The sequence below is a fragment of the Myotis brandtii genome, unplaced genomic scaffold, assembly GCF_000412655.1.
Source record: "Myotis brandtii unplaced genomic scaffold, ASM41265v1 scaffold105, whole genome shotgun sequence".
Taxonomy (NCBI): Eukaryota; Metazoa; Chordata; class Mammalia; order Chiroptera; family Vespertilionidae; genus Myotis; species Myotis brandtii.
Genome location: NW_005353538.1, coordinates 7,792,767 through 7,810,647, shown reverse-complemented (window position 1 = coordinate 7,810,647; position 17,881 = coordinate 7,792,767). Strand labels below are relative to the sequence as shown.

Sequence of the window (17,881 nt, the reverse complement as noted above, 5' to 3'; positions counted from 1 at the left end):
GGCTTTCAGTGCCTTATTCACTAACCAGTGCCTCAACTCTATTAGCTTGATAGTTCCAGTTTGTCAGAAGAGGACACTGAGTCTTGGGGAGATTAAGGAACTCTTCCAAGGTCAAGGAAGTGGTAGAACCAGGATTTGCATAAAATCTTTTTGAATCTGACACCTGGTCCTTCTAAATGAGGACACCTCTGTCATCCTGAGAGGAAAATTAGAAACCATCATTCAGGCATTTGGAACTCCAGACACTGCATTTAACTGACCTTTTTCACAGGTCAAAAAAAAAAAAAAAAAAAGAAAAGAGAATACCACCGGCTCCTCCACATTTGATCCACGACACTCTCCCTGAATTGAAATAAATCCCAGTTTGACCATGACTGTTGTTTTTTTTCTTTCAGTTTTTATTGAACACAAGTATTCTGACAGAATGCAAAGTCAAAATTCTCAGTTAGTACTCAGTATTTACACCAGTGAGAATGGAAACAAAGGTGGTCTCGATGTTTCACTTGGTAAAAAGTTTATAACAAGAGAGAAGGCCCCCGAAGTTGGGAATGCTGGGTAGGGATGTTAATGGAGGTCTGAAAACCGCCATCCAGACAGACAGCCTAGAGTGAAAACGTGGGGCTTGAAGGCTCCATACAAAAGTGTGAAAATAGAGTTCCACTTCCAGAGCTGCACTGCGTACACTGTGGCCCCAGGGAGCGGAGGCCCGGGCGTCCACCCGAGTGCCCCAGCAGGACTCGGCCATGCCGGCATTCATGTGAATACATATGTATGGCACATACACATATAGACACATAGACATTGGAAATGGGCAGAATTGATCCCCCTTCAAAAAATTAAAAAAGAAAAACTATAAGCTTTTATCTCTTAACATAAAAGATAGAACATCTTGAAAATAAAGTGACTCCCTCTTTGATTTTAGAGAAAGCATCGCTCTGTTTTATTTTATATTTTTAAGGAAAGGAAAGCTCACGCATGCAGATACAAATCTATGTATACTGGGAGAGAAGCTGACCAAAAGGTGGGCAGAGGGTTGGGTTCCAGCTAATGGTGGACTCTTGGTGGAGGGTGACTGTCCGCTGTCCTGGGCCAGGTTATCTGAGGGTTGACTATACCTCTTTTTCTTCCTAATCATTGGAACAAAAATCAGTTTGCCTAACCACACCAGCTTGGAATGAAACGCAGTCTCCTTGAGGTATAATGTGGGCTTGGCCTTGATCAAAGCCACTAACACCACAAGATGCAGAACTGATCCCACTGACAACCTGGTGACAGAAGAGCCACCAGTCCTTGCGGACCCTCCGCCTGACACGCAGGAGCTCCCGTTCTGCTGTGTGCTCTAAGAACTGTCTTCAAGGTGTTTGTGCCTGCGGGCCTGTGCCTCGGAACCAGAATTTGTGCGGCCCTAGAATCAAAGGGGCCGAGCGCTGTGGACTGATATCCTCCATTTCCATCCCCAGGAGATGAGAAAATGCAAAATAACCCCACATTGAGCAAATGACAAGACCATTATTTTTCACAGTTTGAAATGATAATCTAGCACATTGCCACTGATCAGGCTGCAGAAGTGTCAGGACCTGGGTGTGGCCCACAGCACGACTCGGTGGTCTCGCCACCCTCACCTCTTGCTGTTGTACCTTCGGAAAGTAGCGCGTGCTGAGACCTGACTTCTGTTTACTTAGCATCATCATCATCATCAAAATCATTTTTATTCATTTTCTTTGTTTAAAGGCTTCAATTCCTTTTAAGAGTAAATTTTCTTTCCTGAATATTTTTTTTCTGAACTATCTGCTATACCTTCCACAACCAAACTATGTTGAAGTTTTATTTCAATACTATGACAAAACACGTTTCACACTAAAATATTCACGCGTCCACAGTGCACAAGCTTGCAGTTCTAAAGTAGAATGAGAAAAAAAGCAAAATGTCTATACAAAGGGCTGGCTTTTCCCTTCTCCCCCCTCCCGTCCCCGTAAAGTTTCTGTATTTCTCCCCCACTTTGTTTCCAATCCAGGAAAGTTGTGTTATGACTCCAGACAGCAGGTTGGGTTTTTTTGTTTGTTTGTTTGTTTTTTTCTTTTGTTTCTACAAATGCTGCCTAAGTGAACAGAAGGCCGATGTTCCTTTACTTCAACAGATTTCCAAAAAAAGACACTCATTCCCTGAAGCACACGTGTTCTTCCGCTCAAATCTAAATTCTGGGCTCAAAAGGAATTGTATGTATATATTTTATTTGGCTTTCTACAAAAGGGGGATGTTTGGGGTCAAAACGTGTGTTCACCAAGACCAGCCGCAGCTATACAGTCTTCTCTGCTCGGTCAACAAAGCCTAAGGAACCTTTCAAGAGGAAGGGCAGGACGCTGGGAGCAGAGCCCTTCTCCCAGACACCGCAGGCCAGGCGACTGCTGCTAGAAAGCAGTCTACCCGCAGGGAAACACAAAAGGAACCGAGAACCAAAAAGCAAAACCAGTCCGGAACGAGATGGATTTTCACCCGAGTTGGATGCAGGCGAAAACTTCAACTCAATAGGGGATTACCACTGTAACCAGTCATGGGGGTGACGTTTCTGTGCTAAAGCAGGCCTGTGGTGATCCTCCCACCTAGGCGGTATTTGGAACTTAAAAAAAAAAAGGCAACTACTTTACGTGGACATTGAAATGCCATTGAAGTTAAACATTTGTCAACTTGTAAACACTGGAAAGCAAAGTTGGCAGAAAGGAAAATAAAAGAATGAAAAGAAAAGAAAAGAAAAAAAGAAGTCTGAATACTGCAAATTGAGATCTAGCCCCAGAAGCTGCAATTTGGCATTCTTCCTACGGAACCAGAGTCTACGTGGGAACTGAAGTCAGCTAGAAGGGGTGACGCACTTTGCATACTGAACAAATACAAAGTGAACAGAAATGATAACTTACTTATGAGGTTTTTACAGAATTCAAACTCGACTGAGAGTATAAAAATAAACTTGGACTTTGTTCATCGGTTAGTTATAGTGCCTGGAAGTGTTTCTCTCTGAGACTGCTCTGTGCCAATTGGGCAATGCCAAGTGCGGTCTTCCTGAACCGAGATTTTTTTTTTCTGAGCTTCCTAGATTCTTAATTTGGGGTCCTTTTGTTTGATTTTTAAATGGTTTCAGGGAACGGAGTGTCCTAGTTTGGCTGTGGGGTTAACCTTTTTGTCTCATTTTCTTACAAGTGAGTGCGCAACAAAGGAACCCTTTCTATAAACCTACAAAAAGGCGATCCCATGTTTATGTTTAGTTTTGTTTTAAAGGCAAAAGACACTAGAGGGGTGAGATGTGTGTGTGTGTGTGTGTGTGTGTGTGTGTGTGTGTGATATTGGAAATGCTCTGGTGAAGCTGTGGTGTCACTTTTAATTTTGATCTTTGCTTGGCTGTCGTCACCCATCATGCTTTGCTCTCGTTTTCCTTTGTCTGTGTGGCATCGTTGGGGACCGTCTTCGCTTCAGCTGGTGCTGGCTTCGTTTCTGTCTCCTGGCACTCCGACTTTGCTTCTACAGGGCCCTTCCTGCAGAGAATCGGGGAAACAGCGCTGAGACCTGGGTCCGGAGTAGCTCACCCTCAGCCAGCCCCGCAGGAGGGCTGCAGCTAGAGCAGTGGCCTCCACCCTTGGCTGCTCGTCGGCGTCACCTGGAGCTCTAGAAGCCGCGGATGCTGGGGCCATACCCCAGAACTGGTCTGGACATGGCGACTTTTAAAAGCACCCAAGTGATTCTAACATGCAGTCCAAGCTGAGTGCCACTAAACCAGGGGAACGAGACCTCTCCCCTTCCAGCCCTTACTGGGGTGGTGGAGGGGCAGCAGATGCAGCCTTTCCTCGCCCTCAGCTCGGTATAAACGAGCTGTGCTGGGCTGGGCTCCTCAGGACTGTTTGCAGAGGGCCCTCCTGCAAACCCCTTGCTCTTGCCTGTCCCCACCCCAACCCACTCCACCCCACCTACCCATGCTCAGTATTTCGTGGTGATGCCTCTGTGGCTTGCCTGGGCAGGGGGAGAACCTGCTCTTTGTTCCTGGGGAGTCTGCTGAGGGCTAGAGTGGGCTGCCATGCCGCAGGGGAAGCTGAGTGGGTCGAGTGGGCAGGGCTATCGGAGCCCTTTTCCTTCCCGAGTGAGGCCCAGGGCTCCTGTGACGGTGCCCTTGTAGCTCTTGGTGGCAGCACCACAGCGCCCCTGGCATCAGCCTCAGGAGCCTCTACGGAAACCTAGGTCTGACTCTGCCAGTTCCTGGAGCTGAGTCTGGTCTGAGGACACACTGGGCAGACTCAGACCCCAGCCCCAGATGGTGCCACTGCATCTTGGCACCCCATTGAAAAAACGTGTAAGCTTAAGGACCTTCCCTTGAACTTGAAGACCCAACAGTCATTGGGTACTTGGGAGCTCTGAGTCCTTCCAGCCACTCAGGGCAGAAGCAGGAGTAGATGGGGGGTGTGGGCGACCCGGTAGGGGTGTGCAGGGGCCTTCTGGACCGCATCCTCTCCCCACAGCCCCACCTCTCTGCACCCTGCAGAGCGGTGCTGTCCTGATGGGGACACAGCCCGCCACTGGATACCATGCTGACTGCCTATGGGCCCCAGGGTGGCCAACAGGGGCACCTTGGTCTCCTCAGCTCGCTTCCCAAATAATGCTCATCAGTGCCTGATTGCAAGGGTTCCCGAGGGAAAACAGACGCCGCTGCTAGGATGATCAGGATAAAGCATAATTAACATGGCCTAATTAGTGACAGGAGGCTGCTCGCGCACCTGCTAGGTGTCCCTCTGCTCTCTGCCTGATCCCAGCCCTTTGGTTGAGAGTTGCCTCAGAGAAGCCCTGGATGGGGCTGAGGAGACATCTAACAAGAAGGACACAGCACAGCACAAACGCACACTACCATGGGACACAACCCGACAACAGAGACAAGGAGAGGCCGTACTCGGTCTTTGCTGGTGCAGGCGAGACAGAGCTGTCTGCAGTGGAAGGAGCAAGCTCAGGGGCTTGTCCACTGGCCCCAGCGGCGGGAGCAGGAGAGCCCAGGGCTGCAAAAACATCCTTTGCAAGGTCAATATCTGGGGTCTTGAAGTTCCCTTCGTCCATTTTAAAGTCCTCGCCCTGGGCAGGGTGTGTGGCGTTGACAGAGGCAGCCTCGCTCTTCGGGCTAGTGAGGACCGTGGCTGCCTCGCTTGGGCTCTTCACAGCACCGGGCTGGGTGGGCTCAGGGTCCGGGCCTTTGATGCTGGGAGCCTCCTGCTTGACCTGGGGGGCTTCTATGGCAGGGGCAGCTGCTGCTGCTAGGGGACTGGCTGCCCCGGCTGAGGTGGGGGCTGGAGCAGGGGCTGGTTTGCTCACTGGGGGGGCCTTGGAGGCCTCCCCCACACTGGCAGGGGTGCTGGGGCTGAGCACAGCCCCCTGGTTAGCCAGGACACTAGAAGACAAATTGCTGGTGGCAGGGACTGAGGTCGGGGTGTCGCTCAGGTCAACGAGGGGGGCCACCTTGGGGGCTGAAGCTGGGGGTGGGGAGGAGGTGGCCACTCCAGGCCCCTTGGAAGGGGTGGCCTGGCTGGCGGGCACAGAGTTTGAGTCGGGCGTGGCCGTGGCTGGGGGGGCAATACTGGAGGTCAGGGTGGTGGTTTCACTGGTGGGGCTGTTCTGAGCAGTGGCAAAGGTGTCGGTGATAGTGTCAGAGTTAGCGGTGACGGTGGTGACAGAAGGCAGCATGTCCTCGACAGTGGCTGTGGTGTCAGCAGGCAGCCTGTGGGAGGACAGGAAGTAGAAGAGAATAGACAATGAAGCTGAGACGAGACAGAGGAGCAGGGGGAGGGCCAGGCATGCAGGGACGCACAGGCACGGACACGGCCCACAGAGAGACGAGACTCGAGAGGAAGCACACGCCCAGGCGGGCAGAAGAGGAGACAGGACACGACAGAGAACGCCGCAGTCAGGCTACAGGGACCTGCTGGCCCTTCCTCCCTGCTGGTCCCTCCATGCTCTGCAGGGGACTCCCCGTGGGCCTTTCTGATCCTGCAGCCCCTTCAGGTCAGCCTGCACCACTGCAGCGGCCTGAGTCCCAGGGAACGGGCCCAGCTGCCCTGCTGGGCGCCACCGGCCACGGTGGGGAAATCAGGAGTAAGGTGGACAGTGAGTGTTCCAAAGCCCCTAAGAGCCATGGGTTCTCCAGCCACAGATTTTGTGCTTCCATTAGATTCCATTCCCTTCAACCCCAGAGCAGCCATGCCAGCGAGGCAGTCATTACAACCACAGCCGGACGTTGTTTCTGACTGAGACTGCCTGAGGCTTCTGAGGACGATGCGGGGGGAGGGGGCAGAGAGCTTTACCAGGTCCCCCGTCCCCTCCTCTATTAGGAAGAATTCAGAAAACCCTAGAATTCTTGGAAATCCTAAACAGAGTGTGCTAAGTCTCATTCTCAAGGCTCATCTCTCTCAGTGACGCTTGGCTCCCGTAAGCTACTTTCAGGGTGTGTTTGTGTGACTTGGGAACAGGGTCTAGGGATCCCACTTACGCAAAAAGCCCTTTAAGGGCACCTACAGCCACCCTAATAGAACCAAGAATGCCTTCTCTCCAGGGAGAGAGTGGGTGCCGGCATTTCTTAGCCAAGAATCCCGGCCTGCAGTGCTTGGCCAGGAGCTGTGGGTGGGCCGCACGGGCAGGGTGGGCAGGTGGCGAGGGGGTGGGGCTCTGCTGCAGAGGCACCACGTACTCGGGCTCTGTCAGCGGCGTGGTCTCGTTGGGCTCTGTGTGCTTCCCTCCGTCGTGATTTGGGGTCCGCTCCTCCTCAGTGCGCACCTCCACGATGGGCTCCTTGGACTCATCTTTCCTGCAAAGAGAGTTCAGCAGGTTCAGTCCCAGGAGCTGGGGAGGGGTTTCCCAGGGAAGCTGGCTGTAGCTCAGGAACTACCTAGGCCAAGGGTCCTCAAACTTTTTAAACAGGGGGCCAGTTCACTGTCCCTCAGACCGTTGGATGGCCGGACTATAGTTTAAAAAAAAACTATGAACAAATTCCTATGCACACTGCACATATCTTATTTTGAAGTAAAAAAACAAAACGGGAACAAATACAATATTTGTATTTGCATGTGGCCCGTGGGCCGTAGTTTGAGGACCCCTGACCTAGGCCTGGCCCAAGGTGGGCAGGTGGCCTCTACAGCCAGGCCCGGCGCCTCCCCCTGATCCCCACTCTGGCTAGCTATGTGACTTTGAGCACCTGATTTGCTGCCTTGTCTCCATTTTCTCATCTGTAAAATGGGGCAAATAACAGTATCTACGTCACCTGGCTGTTGTGAACATTAATTGAGACAATGAATGTAAAGTGCTCAGCACAGCACCTGGCACAGGTAAATGCTAAGAGGATTTGTACTTATACACATGTAAGCATGTACGCGTATATGTACTGTATGTTCATGTGTATGAACATGTACATGTGTATGTAGATGCATAGGCATTGCCTGGCACATGGTGGTGCTAAGCAATGCATTTCCTTGCTCTGTCCCTTCTTGCCTGGACCCAGCTCAGCACAGCGAGTCTGCAGAGGCTCCTGCTGGCTCAGGCTCAGCTCCCAGAGGCTCTGGGGGACACACTGGGTCATCAGCTCGAGGAGGACAGGACTTCTCCCCTGTTCTGTTCACTGCCGTACCCAGAGCCTGGGAACAGCGCCTTGCCCAGAGTAGCTTCTCACTAAGTGTTTGTTGCGTGATTTGTGAATGAATGAATGAGTGAATGGCAGCAAGGCAAGTGTGTCTCTCAAATGCTGCCCCCTCCCCATTTCAGCCCCCGCCCCCCAGGCTTAGCTCTGAAAATCCCCTCATTTTGTCCTAGGCAGGGATTTTCACACTTCCATGAAGTTCTAAGTATAAGCTATGAGGTTGAGCCCGAGTCTGCTTTTCAAACAGGGATCCCCCCAAGCCAAGCTTTGAGAAACATTTCTCTAATGCTTGCTTCCCCTCGGGGCCTCCAAGAGGGGGACTGAGGAAGCTCCGTGGCTGGGCCCTGGGCGGGGGCGGAGCCCGGACCGTGGTAGCGGTGGGTCTGCACTCACGAGAAGGCGGCTTTGCCCTCCTCCATGTCCTTGCCCTTGGCGCCTGGCCCCGCCTTTCCACACAGGTTGACAGCGATGCACATGAGCAGGCCACACTTGTTCAGGAAGTAGCAGGTGATGTCGACAACCACCAGGAGCAGGACAAAGGTGACAATGAGGATGCCCACGATGGCCCCGGTGCTCAGGCCTGCGGTGGGGCTGCCATTGGCTTGAGTGGGAGGGAGAGAGAGGGATGGCTGGTGGTTAACACACTGAGATGGAGACTCTGGACCCTGTGAGCAGCAGCCCAGGAGTCGGGGAGGGCCCACAGCCCAGAGGACACAGCCATGGCATTTGAATGCAGAGTGACACCTTGCCTGGTGTTGTGTGTCCAGACAACAGAGTCTCTTTATATCTTCAAGAGGAAGGCGGAAACCTCATCTCAGAGACCAGGGGACACAGTTGGGACAAGAGTGGGGACTGGGAAATGGTCTCCATCTCTGCTCGGCACTTCTGCACCTCCCCCAGACCTGCCCTCGGCTGGACCCTGTGAGCCTGGGAGCAGGAGGGTAGGCGGTGCTCACTGATTTCAGGCTTGGCTGTGGCTCCTGGGAGCCATCAGGGACAGGGTCCTAAATGGAGTGGCAGAGGATTCCCCGGGCTTCCTTTGGGCTTGTGGGGATGTCAGGCACAATAGGAAGCCCAACACTTCCCCCCCCCCCAACTTCCTCTCCCCACTTTAGGAACAGTGTTGGGCATTGGGCCACAGGGACTTCACGATTTGTCCTTCTGCACTGCACCCAGGAGCCATGGAGGCCTCCCCGGCCTGGCGGGCCAGGTGACAGGTCTGGGAATACTCACCATCTGGGAGCTCAGGCGCATTTGGATCAGACTTCAGGGAAACCAGCAGGCTCACCCAGGGCTACCACCCGCATGCACAGGCTCGCTCACACTCAGGACCAATACACTGTAGACGGACACACATTCTCACACTCCCAGCTCCCACATCCCCATCTGGTGGGCTCTCCGTGAATGACTCAACCTCTGTGTCTCACTCCCTTGGAGTCCACCTAAAATCCCCCAGGGCCCTGGGCCACTGATGGCATCGCAGAGGGACCCCAGGCTCAGCCCTAGGGCCCCCCCAAAGCCTATGCTATTTGCTTGAAATGGACCCTCTGACCGCTAGGCAATTCCACAGCGTCTGGGAGACCAGCACTCATACTGCAGCACGAAGAACCCATACAGCACTCTGTCTCTAAGCCCACGTGGCAGCAGTGACCCCAGAATGAAACAGGGGCCCTTCTGCTTGCTCTTCTGGAAGAAGAAAGTTCCAGAACTGGCAGCTCCATCCCACCACCAAACTTGTCTGAAGCTCCTGGTGTCCTCAGGACCCACTGAGATCACCCAGGTGTGTTGACTGGAGGCAGGAACCATGGCCATCCCTGGGTCTCACTTTGCCTTTGCTGAGCACCAGGCCAGGCCCAGAGGCCCGCCAGCACATACCATTCCAGGTAATGGAGCGTGTGAGCCAAGGTAATGGGCATCATAGATGGGGCACACATTCTTCTTTTTATCATGCATGTGTAATCCTGGGGTGGGCGAGGCCTCCTCTGTCTGCACTAGGGGTCCCTGTCAGGCCCTACAACCAGCATCGGTCCCACTGCGCTGCTCCTTACTTCAAATTTCAATTCATGGTACGGGCTTCCAGCCCCGCATGACAGGGATGACCACTCACCCCACCCAGGGCGCAGGGGGGCTCAGCTGGAAGAGACTCCCAGGCTCTCAAACATGTTCTGCCCTTTTGGGACCTTGGTCTTGTTTCCAGTCCTTACTCCTCAGGGCTGTCTGTCTGGTCCCTAATAAGCTTACACTGACAATCCCAGCCTGCCCCCCAGAATGGCCCCATGGCTGGCCAAGGGCTCTGTGCCCTGAGGACCCAGCTCTGGCTACCTTGTCCCTGGGCTCTGGCAGCAGGAAACTGGCCACCGGTCCCTGCGGTCAGCTAGAGAGGGTCTTTTCCCCAGCAGCTCACCAAAGCAGAATAAAGTAATCCACTCTATTCACCACGTCCTCACACATTCCGCCCAAAGAAGCACAGAAATACAGGCCTCCCTGGTCTGTGGAATCCTGTCATAGGGAAGAAGCATCAGCTGTGGGCTTTCTCTCCATCCCAACACTGGGCTGCAGTTCCCTGACATCAGGACCCAATGGGTATTAAGTACCCACTTCTGCAGAAGGAACCCGAAGTCCTTGTGTGTGTGGGTATATGCATTTTAGATTCAATGGCACTAATTCTGCATTCTGAGGTTTATACCTAAACTAGAGGCCCCATGCACTGGTGGGGTCCCTCAGCCTGGCCTGCACCCTCTCACAATCTGGGACCCCTCAGGGGATGTCAGACTGCTGGTTTTGGCCCAATTTCCACAGGCCAGGCCAAGGGATCCCACTGGTGCACAAATCTGTGCACCAGGCCTCTAGTATGCATATAAGATCTTTGGTTAATCTCCCCCTCCCCCCTCCCCTCTGAGATTCATCAGTCTGTGTCTGCCCCCTTGTAGTCAGTGCACATCATAGTTATCTGTCAAACAGTCAAACGGTTGAACAGTCACTTAGGCTTTTATATATATAGACAGTCCTCGGGTTACATCTGACTCAACATATGTCATTTCGTGGTTACATCGCCATTTCCCACTTACTTATAAAAAAAAAAGTTCCATCATTTCGACGTATGTACATATGTGCTTTATGTTTTTTTATTATTTATTTACCACAAGTAAAGGTCAGGAATTGTTATCTTTCTTTTAAATTTTTTTTACTGTTTTACTTCATTACTGCTGTGTATGTGCTCCATGTCAGTGACATAGGTGCTTATGTAGGTGGGTTCTGACTTACGGCGAAAATTGCATTATGTAGCGCCGTAGGAACGGATCTCTGACGTAACCCGAGGACTTACTGTATAGATGTGGTTTCAGGGGACTAACCATATCTCTAAAGAGAAAAAATAAACTCCTGGAGAGCTGCTCTATGTGTGGGAGAGGCAGCGAAGCTGTCAGCTTGTGCTCTGGGCTCAGCAGACCAGCTCCAATGCTGCACTGGTTCTGAAGGCAACACACGAGCTCATTCAGGGGTGAGCCAGAGGGCCAGGAGGGTGAAAGATTTTTTAAAAAATGAAATGTCATTGTTGGAGGTGGTGCAGCCAAGCCTCGGGCAGTATCTTCAGGCCTTGGTGCCTCTGCTCGCTAGTGGTGGGGCAGGGAAGGCACCTCCCCAAACCCAGAACCTGCCTCCACCTCCCAGGGGTGCCCCTGCCCACCCAGCCAGAGCCTCCAGCCAGCATATTGGTGCTCCTTGTCTGACTGGATTCTGGGTCTCGGGGTGGGATGAAGCCGGGTGTCACCCTCAGCTGGGAAGCTGTGAGGAGACACCCAGCCCTGACCCTTGGCTGCCCCCCAATCCCCCTGTCCACCATGCATCTCACTCTGGGTGTCTTGGTCTTTTATTTTTTTGTAAGTGTCTTTTGTATAACTAAATGCCCATGATAGTAGCTTCAGACTGGAAAGAGCAAAATAAAATAACACAGAACAAAACAAAACAAAACAAACAAACAAACACTGTGTCATTAAACCAAAAGTAGGGCAGTGGTCTCCCGTTTCTTTTGATGTAAAATTAAAATTCTTTCTCCTGACTTAAAGGCCCTACACAAGCCATGGACTCTCCCCCTCCTCCAACCATTGCAATTCATGGCACTGACCCCACCCCATCTCTGTGCTCCAACTGCTTGAGCCTTTGTTTCACCTGCTGAACACACCCAGCTGTTCCCACCTCAGGACCTGCGGATCCCTAACCTGGAACACTCCATCCCTATCACCTCATGGGTGGCTCTCTGTTGTCCTGCAAACCTCAGCTCAAATGTCACCCTACCCTTCATCTCTTATCTACTTAGGCACTCCTACCCCAAATCTACCATATTACCTGTTTTATTCTCTTCTCACCACTAGTTACCATTTTCTGTTCATTTACATGTGCCCTCTAGATCTCCTAGCAGATAGCCTATCTGTCTTATGTCTCCACAGCATCTAGGGAACCCAACTTACAGGAAATGTTCACAGAACATTTGTAAATGAAAGGTTGTTTAGCTGGACAGGAGAATGCTGTCTCCAGATGTTTACAGATGTGTTGTGAGAAGGAAGAGTAGTGTTATTTGGTTCCCCAGTGGATATAAACTGTGGACTGGGAGGCAGATTTCAGCTCCATATGAGAAAGAACTAGCAAACGGGTGCTCAAACGTGGTGGTGGGTGTGACCTGCCTAGGCAGCGGAGCTCCCTGCTGCTGGAGGCATTCAAGCAGAGGCTGGACACCCTTGGCAGGGATATTGCAATGCTCTGGACCAGGCTCTGCACTGGGCAGGGCCTAAGATAGAGGATGCCATCAAGTCCTCCTCAACCGTAAGAGCCCGTTACTGCACATTGACCTGACACTCCCCAGTGTCAATCTCCAGAGTGGGGACTGAGAGGGACTGTTTCCTGGAGGACTTAGGTAGGTCCCACCTTTATTCATTGACTCTTGTGATTTTATTTTTATTGAAAAGATAAATGCCTCAGTGTAATGTGTTCCCACCTATAGCAGAACTCCTGGGAGCTTTGTTAAAAAGTTGAATTCTGGGGCTTCCCAGTTCCATCCAATCAGAATCTCTGGGGGCGAGGCTCAGGAATCAGGATCTGATCAAGCGCCCAGGTGCTCCTTGTGCGTCCTAGCATTGGAGGACCACTGTTTCTAGCTCTTCTGCCCCTGGGTTACATGGGGAGCAGCTGCTCCTAAGATGAGCTGTGGAGTCCCATCTGGTGGCCTTGACCTAACTGAGGTACTGAATAGATTCGGAGAAAGCAAAGACTATTAAAGGACAAGGAACCACCCAGTTCACCACCCAGAGCCAAGATTTCTAGAGGAAGTTGGGTACCCTTCAAGCTGGAGAAAGAGTGTGTGCAGACTTTGTAAAAAGAAGCACAAATAGGAGGAATACCAGGATACAGATGAGAGGGGTATTCAAGTCAACCCCACATTCATTACCTCCCGGTGGATGTTACAGAATTGTTTAGAGCGGGGAAGCTAGAAGGACCAAGATCATGTCCTGCATTGTAAGTAACATGTTACCAAAGGAAAAAGAAAAACCTCCTGGGGTCTATCTTGGCAAGCTCTTCCTCCTGGCCTCCCTTGCCTGACTCGCCGGCACACCTGCACGCACAGAGCGCTTCTGAAGCACGGTCCCCCCATCACCTCGGGGTTAGAGCTGACCCGAACAGCGGGGGTACGAAGCCAGGCTGCCCATTGTCTGTGGTTTCTGGTGTGGGAGAGGTTGGCACTGAATTGGGAATTGGCTTGTCCCCAGACTAGACCTGCAAAGGCCTTTCTTCAGTGCCTCACCTGAGCTAGGAATTGGCTTGTCCCCAGACTAGACCTGCAAAGGCCTACTTTCTTCAGTGCCTGGGTCTCATATTTACAGGAGCCGAGCGGTCCTGAGTTGTGTGCCACGGGGTCTCGGCCCAGCAGAAGTGCCCCCTCCAGCCATGACTCAGGCGCTGAGCGGAGTTCTGGTCCACTCCCAACCCTGACACGTCTGCTTGTTCCTGCCAGGATCTGCCAACCAGAAGGCTGGTCTTGAGGTTTGGGGGAAGCATCTAGCTACTGTGGTTATACACAGAGCAGGGCTCACCACTGAAAACGTTCAGATTCTCACCATCGCGAGGACACCCCGTGCAACCTCTGTGACAGGGTTTTAAAGGGAGCTGCGGAATCGGAGGCCTTCTGCAAAGTTGTGTATCCGGTGGCCCAGAGTGTGCCCTGCCAGAGTGGCTACCTCCTGGTTCTGCAAAGGCCCGTTCCCCTCCCCCTGCCTGCAAGGAGCATCTCTGAGAAAAGGCACAGAGCTCCACTCAGTGGGCGGCAAGTTTGGGGTTCTGTGTACATGGCCCTGTGGGGTGATCAAAGTTCTCCAGGTACATGTGAGGTGGAGGAAAGGACTCGACACTTTGTGGGACACACAACTATCAAATAAAATCAAAACACGCCAGAGAGTTCACGTGACTGTTATTTCCTTTAATAATGCAAAGGTGTAAACCTCAGAAAGGCCTGGCTGATTATCTGCACAACAACGTTAGCATTCTTATTAGTAGACAAACGTGATCCAAACCAGCCGTATAGATTTTCCCAAAGTGAGCAGAGACCCTGTGGGCCTGGAGGCTGGGTGTGGGGATGCAGGGAGGGAGGGGGGCGCCGCTCCTGCAGGGCTCTCCGGGGCACTGTCTTAGGGATTCCTGGTGGGGCTGGGCCACAGCCACGACCGACCCAGAATTCAGTGTCCATTGGGACGGGTGCGTCCTCACGCTGTCTCCCAAAGGGCATCTCATTACAAACCGCGGCCTGTCTGAACGCGGCCACTGCAGTGACGCCAAAGCTGCTTCAGCGGAGGTCTGCCTGGCGGGGGCGTGGGGGGGTGTCTGAGGGGACAGGGCTGGGTCAGGCTCCCCTTCCTTTGGGCTAGCTCTCCAAAGAGTCCCTTCAGAAACACTGACACTGTCCCTCCCGTGTGGGTGGGACTGGGACCTGGGACCCTGAGGAGGATACTCCTGAATGACTTCTGCCCAAGGTGACATCGAGGGTGTGCCGGGGTCCGGAGGACAGTGACAGCTCACCTGCACCAGGACTGAGCTCACTCCACTGGCCCTCCCTGCAGCTCTTGCTAACTGACCTGGGGTTCCCACCCCAGGCCCAGAGGCACCACCTGCATCTCCTCAGTGCTCTGCCTTGTGCCTAAGAACCACACTGCTCCTGCTGCACTGGGGTGAGGCGGCCAGGAGCCCCAGAGGGAGAGGACTGAATTGTGGCTGGAGGCAGCGTGGGCAGGAGGCAGCTGGGGCAGGAGGCAGCGGGGACAGGAGGCAGCTGGGGCAGGAGGCACTATCCTGCCTGAGCTGTTAGTAGCATTTGGTCTCTGGTGTCTGCACTTGAGCCTCTAAACTGTGAGCACTAGGGATGGGCAGCTCTACCCCCAAAACCATGGGATCACTTAGATTCCCAAAGGGGAAATCACACAGAACTAAAAATTAAAGAGACCAAAAAGAACAAAAATCAGACTTCTGTGGAGATGCTCAGAGAGGAGACATGTGGAATGATATGTGACCACAATGGAGGGAGGGAGTTTTTATTCAGTAGAAGTTCCATCCCAAATGTGCACTGATGTCACTAAGCAGGACTCACCTTGAGTCCCTGTGTGGGACTTTCACATACACCCCTACTTCCTCTCCTGGCCACATGGGGGAGGCATACTCCCCAAGAGCAGGGAGGAGCAGCTGGCTTTCACCAGCTTTAAAAATGTCACTAGAGCCACTGACCAATAGGGGTTTGGTGCATTCGGGAAGTATGACAGATTGACTGACTGAGCCCCAATTTATCAACAGTCCAGGCTGGGCAGCCTGGGAGTGGCCTGTATCCTCCCTGCTGCCCTGTGCGCATGTACGGGCAGAGTGCAAGGTTCATGCCTGGCTCACAGTGGATGCTTCCAATCTGGGAGGCTGACTTATCGATAACGTGGCTCACTGTTGAACCACCACCCCCGAGACATGAGGCTCTGTGCTGACCTGCAGCTGAGCAGCAGGTGTCCGCCCTCCTGGGAGACACGTGTCTCACAAAGCTGATACGTGTTGGGCACATTAACAGGTGGCCTTGCTCACAGAGCCAGCATAGAACCAGGGAAACACTATAAGCAGGACAAGCACGATGGGGGCCAGACCTAGACCATGGGGAGATCAGAACATGTTGCTACCATATATGAGCATGGCAGAGAGGGTATGGGGCCCCTCTGACAGGCTGCAGGACCAAAGCGCTTCCCGGAATGTTTGATCAACCCCAGTAAATACTCAACAAATCCAATTCTTCTGCTGCACGGTCAACAGGGTGACTTAATTTGCCATCATGTCATCAAAATGCTCAGGTGAATCACAGTGGTCCGGCTGCCTTATATGGGCACTGAAATGCAAGCAAAGACAACTAGTATTGAGGGGCAGAGGAGGAGCATGGGGTTAGAATGGGGGCATGTGGGGTTTTTAACAAGCTGATGCAAGCTTTGGGGGTACTCAGAAGTCTTCCTCTGCTACATCATTTTCAGGTAAGGACAAAAAATGCAGCAAGTAGCAGATGCGCAGCAATGTCGCTGTAAACCTAGCATGATGCCTTTTAAATACTGCGTAAATCAAAGAGCTCCCGAGCGTATTGTACTGCCACTAAGAGGGGAGACCTCCTTATGAAGTGGCACAAAAATATACGGAAATGGTGAAACGTCTGGAGGTCCAGCTTTCTCCAGTTGCAAACCTTCCTCTTCCACAGAGTGCGTGGGGCCGTGGCCATTCTTCCAAAGGGGGCACTGGTCATTCTCATAGGAACTGGGCTTTTAAGCAAATTTAACTTTTTTGTGTGTTCTTAGGTTCCTAACAGAGCAAAAGAAGAGTCACTGCAGAGAAAAGCAAGGAGGCAAAGGTGTAGGACGCAGAGCAGCCTCCCAGGGTCGCTGCGTGCCCAGCCATGGGTCCCCAGAGAGAATGAGGTTGTTTAAAAACAAAGGTGGCAGTGGGGGTGTCCCAGTGACGTCCAAGGTGATATGTGTGACGACAGACACAGGAAGGGGAAGGGGAGGAGAAAAGAGAAGGTAGAGACAGAAACAGAGGAAAAAAAATAGATAAAAAGAAAAAAATTAGGTCAAATATAGAAAACACAAGAATCAAAGGTTAATTCAACTTTAGTAAATTAAATGTCGGAGGTTAGAGAAGAGTCCAGTGCGGTTCGTTACCACCAGGCCAGCTCCCAAGCTCAGCAGGGCCAGAAGCAGCACAGCAGGGTGAGCTCGGGGTTAGGGGTCAGCGAGCGCATGAAATTAAAGTGAGAGAACAGAAGCCTCCGGTAAGACACAGGTTTTGATTAGGAGGGTGTTACCTTTGTCTAAGGTGAGGTCTCTTAGCTACAGCCAATGAGCCTACCCATGGCCTTCCTGCCACTAGAGCTTTGCACACATAGTGGGAGAGATGCGTTTGATCACTGCAGTCTGGGTAGCAAACTGTGCAGAGGCCAGGGGGCTGCCTTTTCAACCACGAATTGAATTCTTCTTCCTATTGCACGATCCCACCACCCACAGTGCTGTTAAAGAAAGCCTAGCTCTGCGTCCCTTACCTGCTACCACCTGCTGACCACAGAATTCCATCTTCCACCCAGCGCAGAGCCACCTCCTCTGAGATGGTACGAGAGTGTGGTGAGCAGCCCCTCCCGCTCTCTCTGATTAATGGGGCTCCTGGATGATTAACGAGGACGCTGGCATCTCTAGCGGGCAGGACCCTGGAGGACAAGGTCTTCCCGGAACTTCTGGACCTGACACACCCGGGAAGCTGCTGCTATGGGGCGTGCCCAGCATGTGAACGCGGCAAGGCTGGGCCCCCTGCCTATGGGATCTTATAGCTGGAAACAAATGCCATCAGAAGCAGACTCATTGCAAAGGGGTTACTCAAGCCTCTCACTCTTTCAGCTCCTAAATGTCCCATAAAGGCCAAGCAGATCTGGACACTCACACCAGACTACTGAATTCAAGAAAACAACTGACTGAAGAATGCGAAGAAAAAAGGGCAGAGGATGGCAGGGCCCCCCCCATTCGGGCACCCTGCTAAGCGGTAGTGAGGACATTTCTTGCAGCCATACCCAGGTGCCCTGCCTTTGACACTGACCATGTGGCCAGTGCCTGCGGAGGCAGGCTCACCCCAGCATGTGTTAAGGGGTCTCCCTGAGAACACAGAGGGTAGGACCAATCGACGCTTCTGATCTAT

The 17,881-nt window shown here is 52.4% G+C and overlaps 1 protein-coding gene across 1 annotated transcript in view; it reads right to left on the bottom strand.

The window, feature by feature from the left end:
- Window positions 1-377: 377 nt before the first annotated feature.
- The window catches only part of LOC106726179 (neural cell adhesion molecule 1-like), a 52,956-nt gene continuing 35,452 nt past the window's right edge, over window positions 378-17,881 (bottom strand). Inside the window, exons 11-14 of the mRNA XM_014540140.1 lie at window positions 8,042-8,249; window positions 6,707-6,823; window positions 4,925-5,740; window positions 378-3,524 (exon numbers count right to left, since the gene is read on the bottom strand). Coding sequence (XP_014395626.1) covers window positions 3,404-3,524; window positions 4,925-5,740; window positions 6,707-6,823; window positions 8,042-8,249 — 1,262 coding nt within the window. The 3' untranslated portion in view covers window positions 378-3,403. The remainder of the gene's footprint in view (window positions 3,525-4,924; window positions 5,741-6,706; window positions 6,824-8,041; window positions 8,250-17,881) is intronic.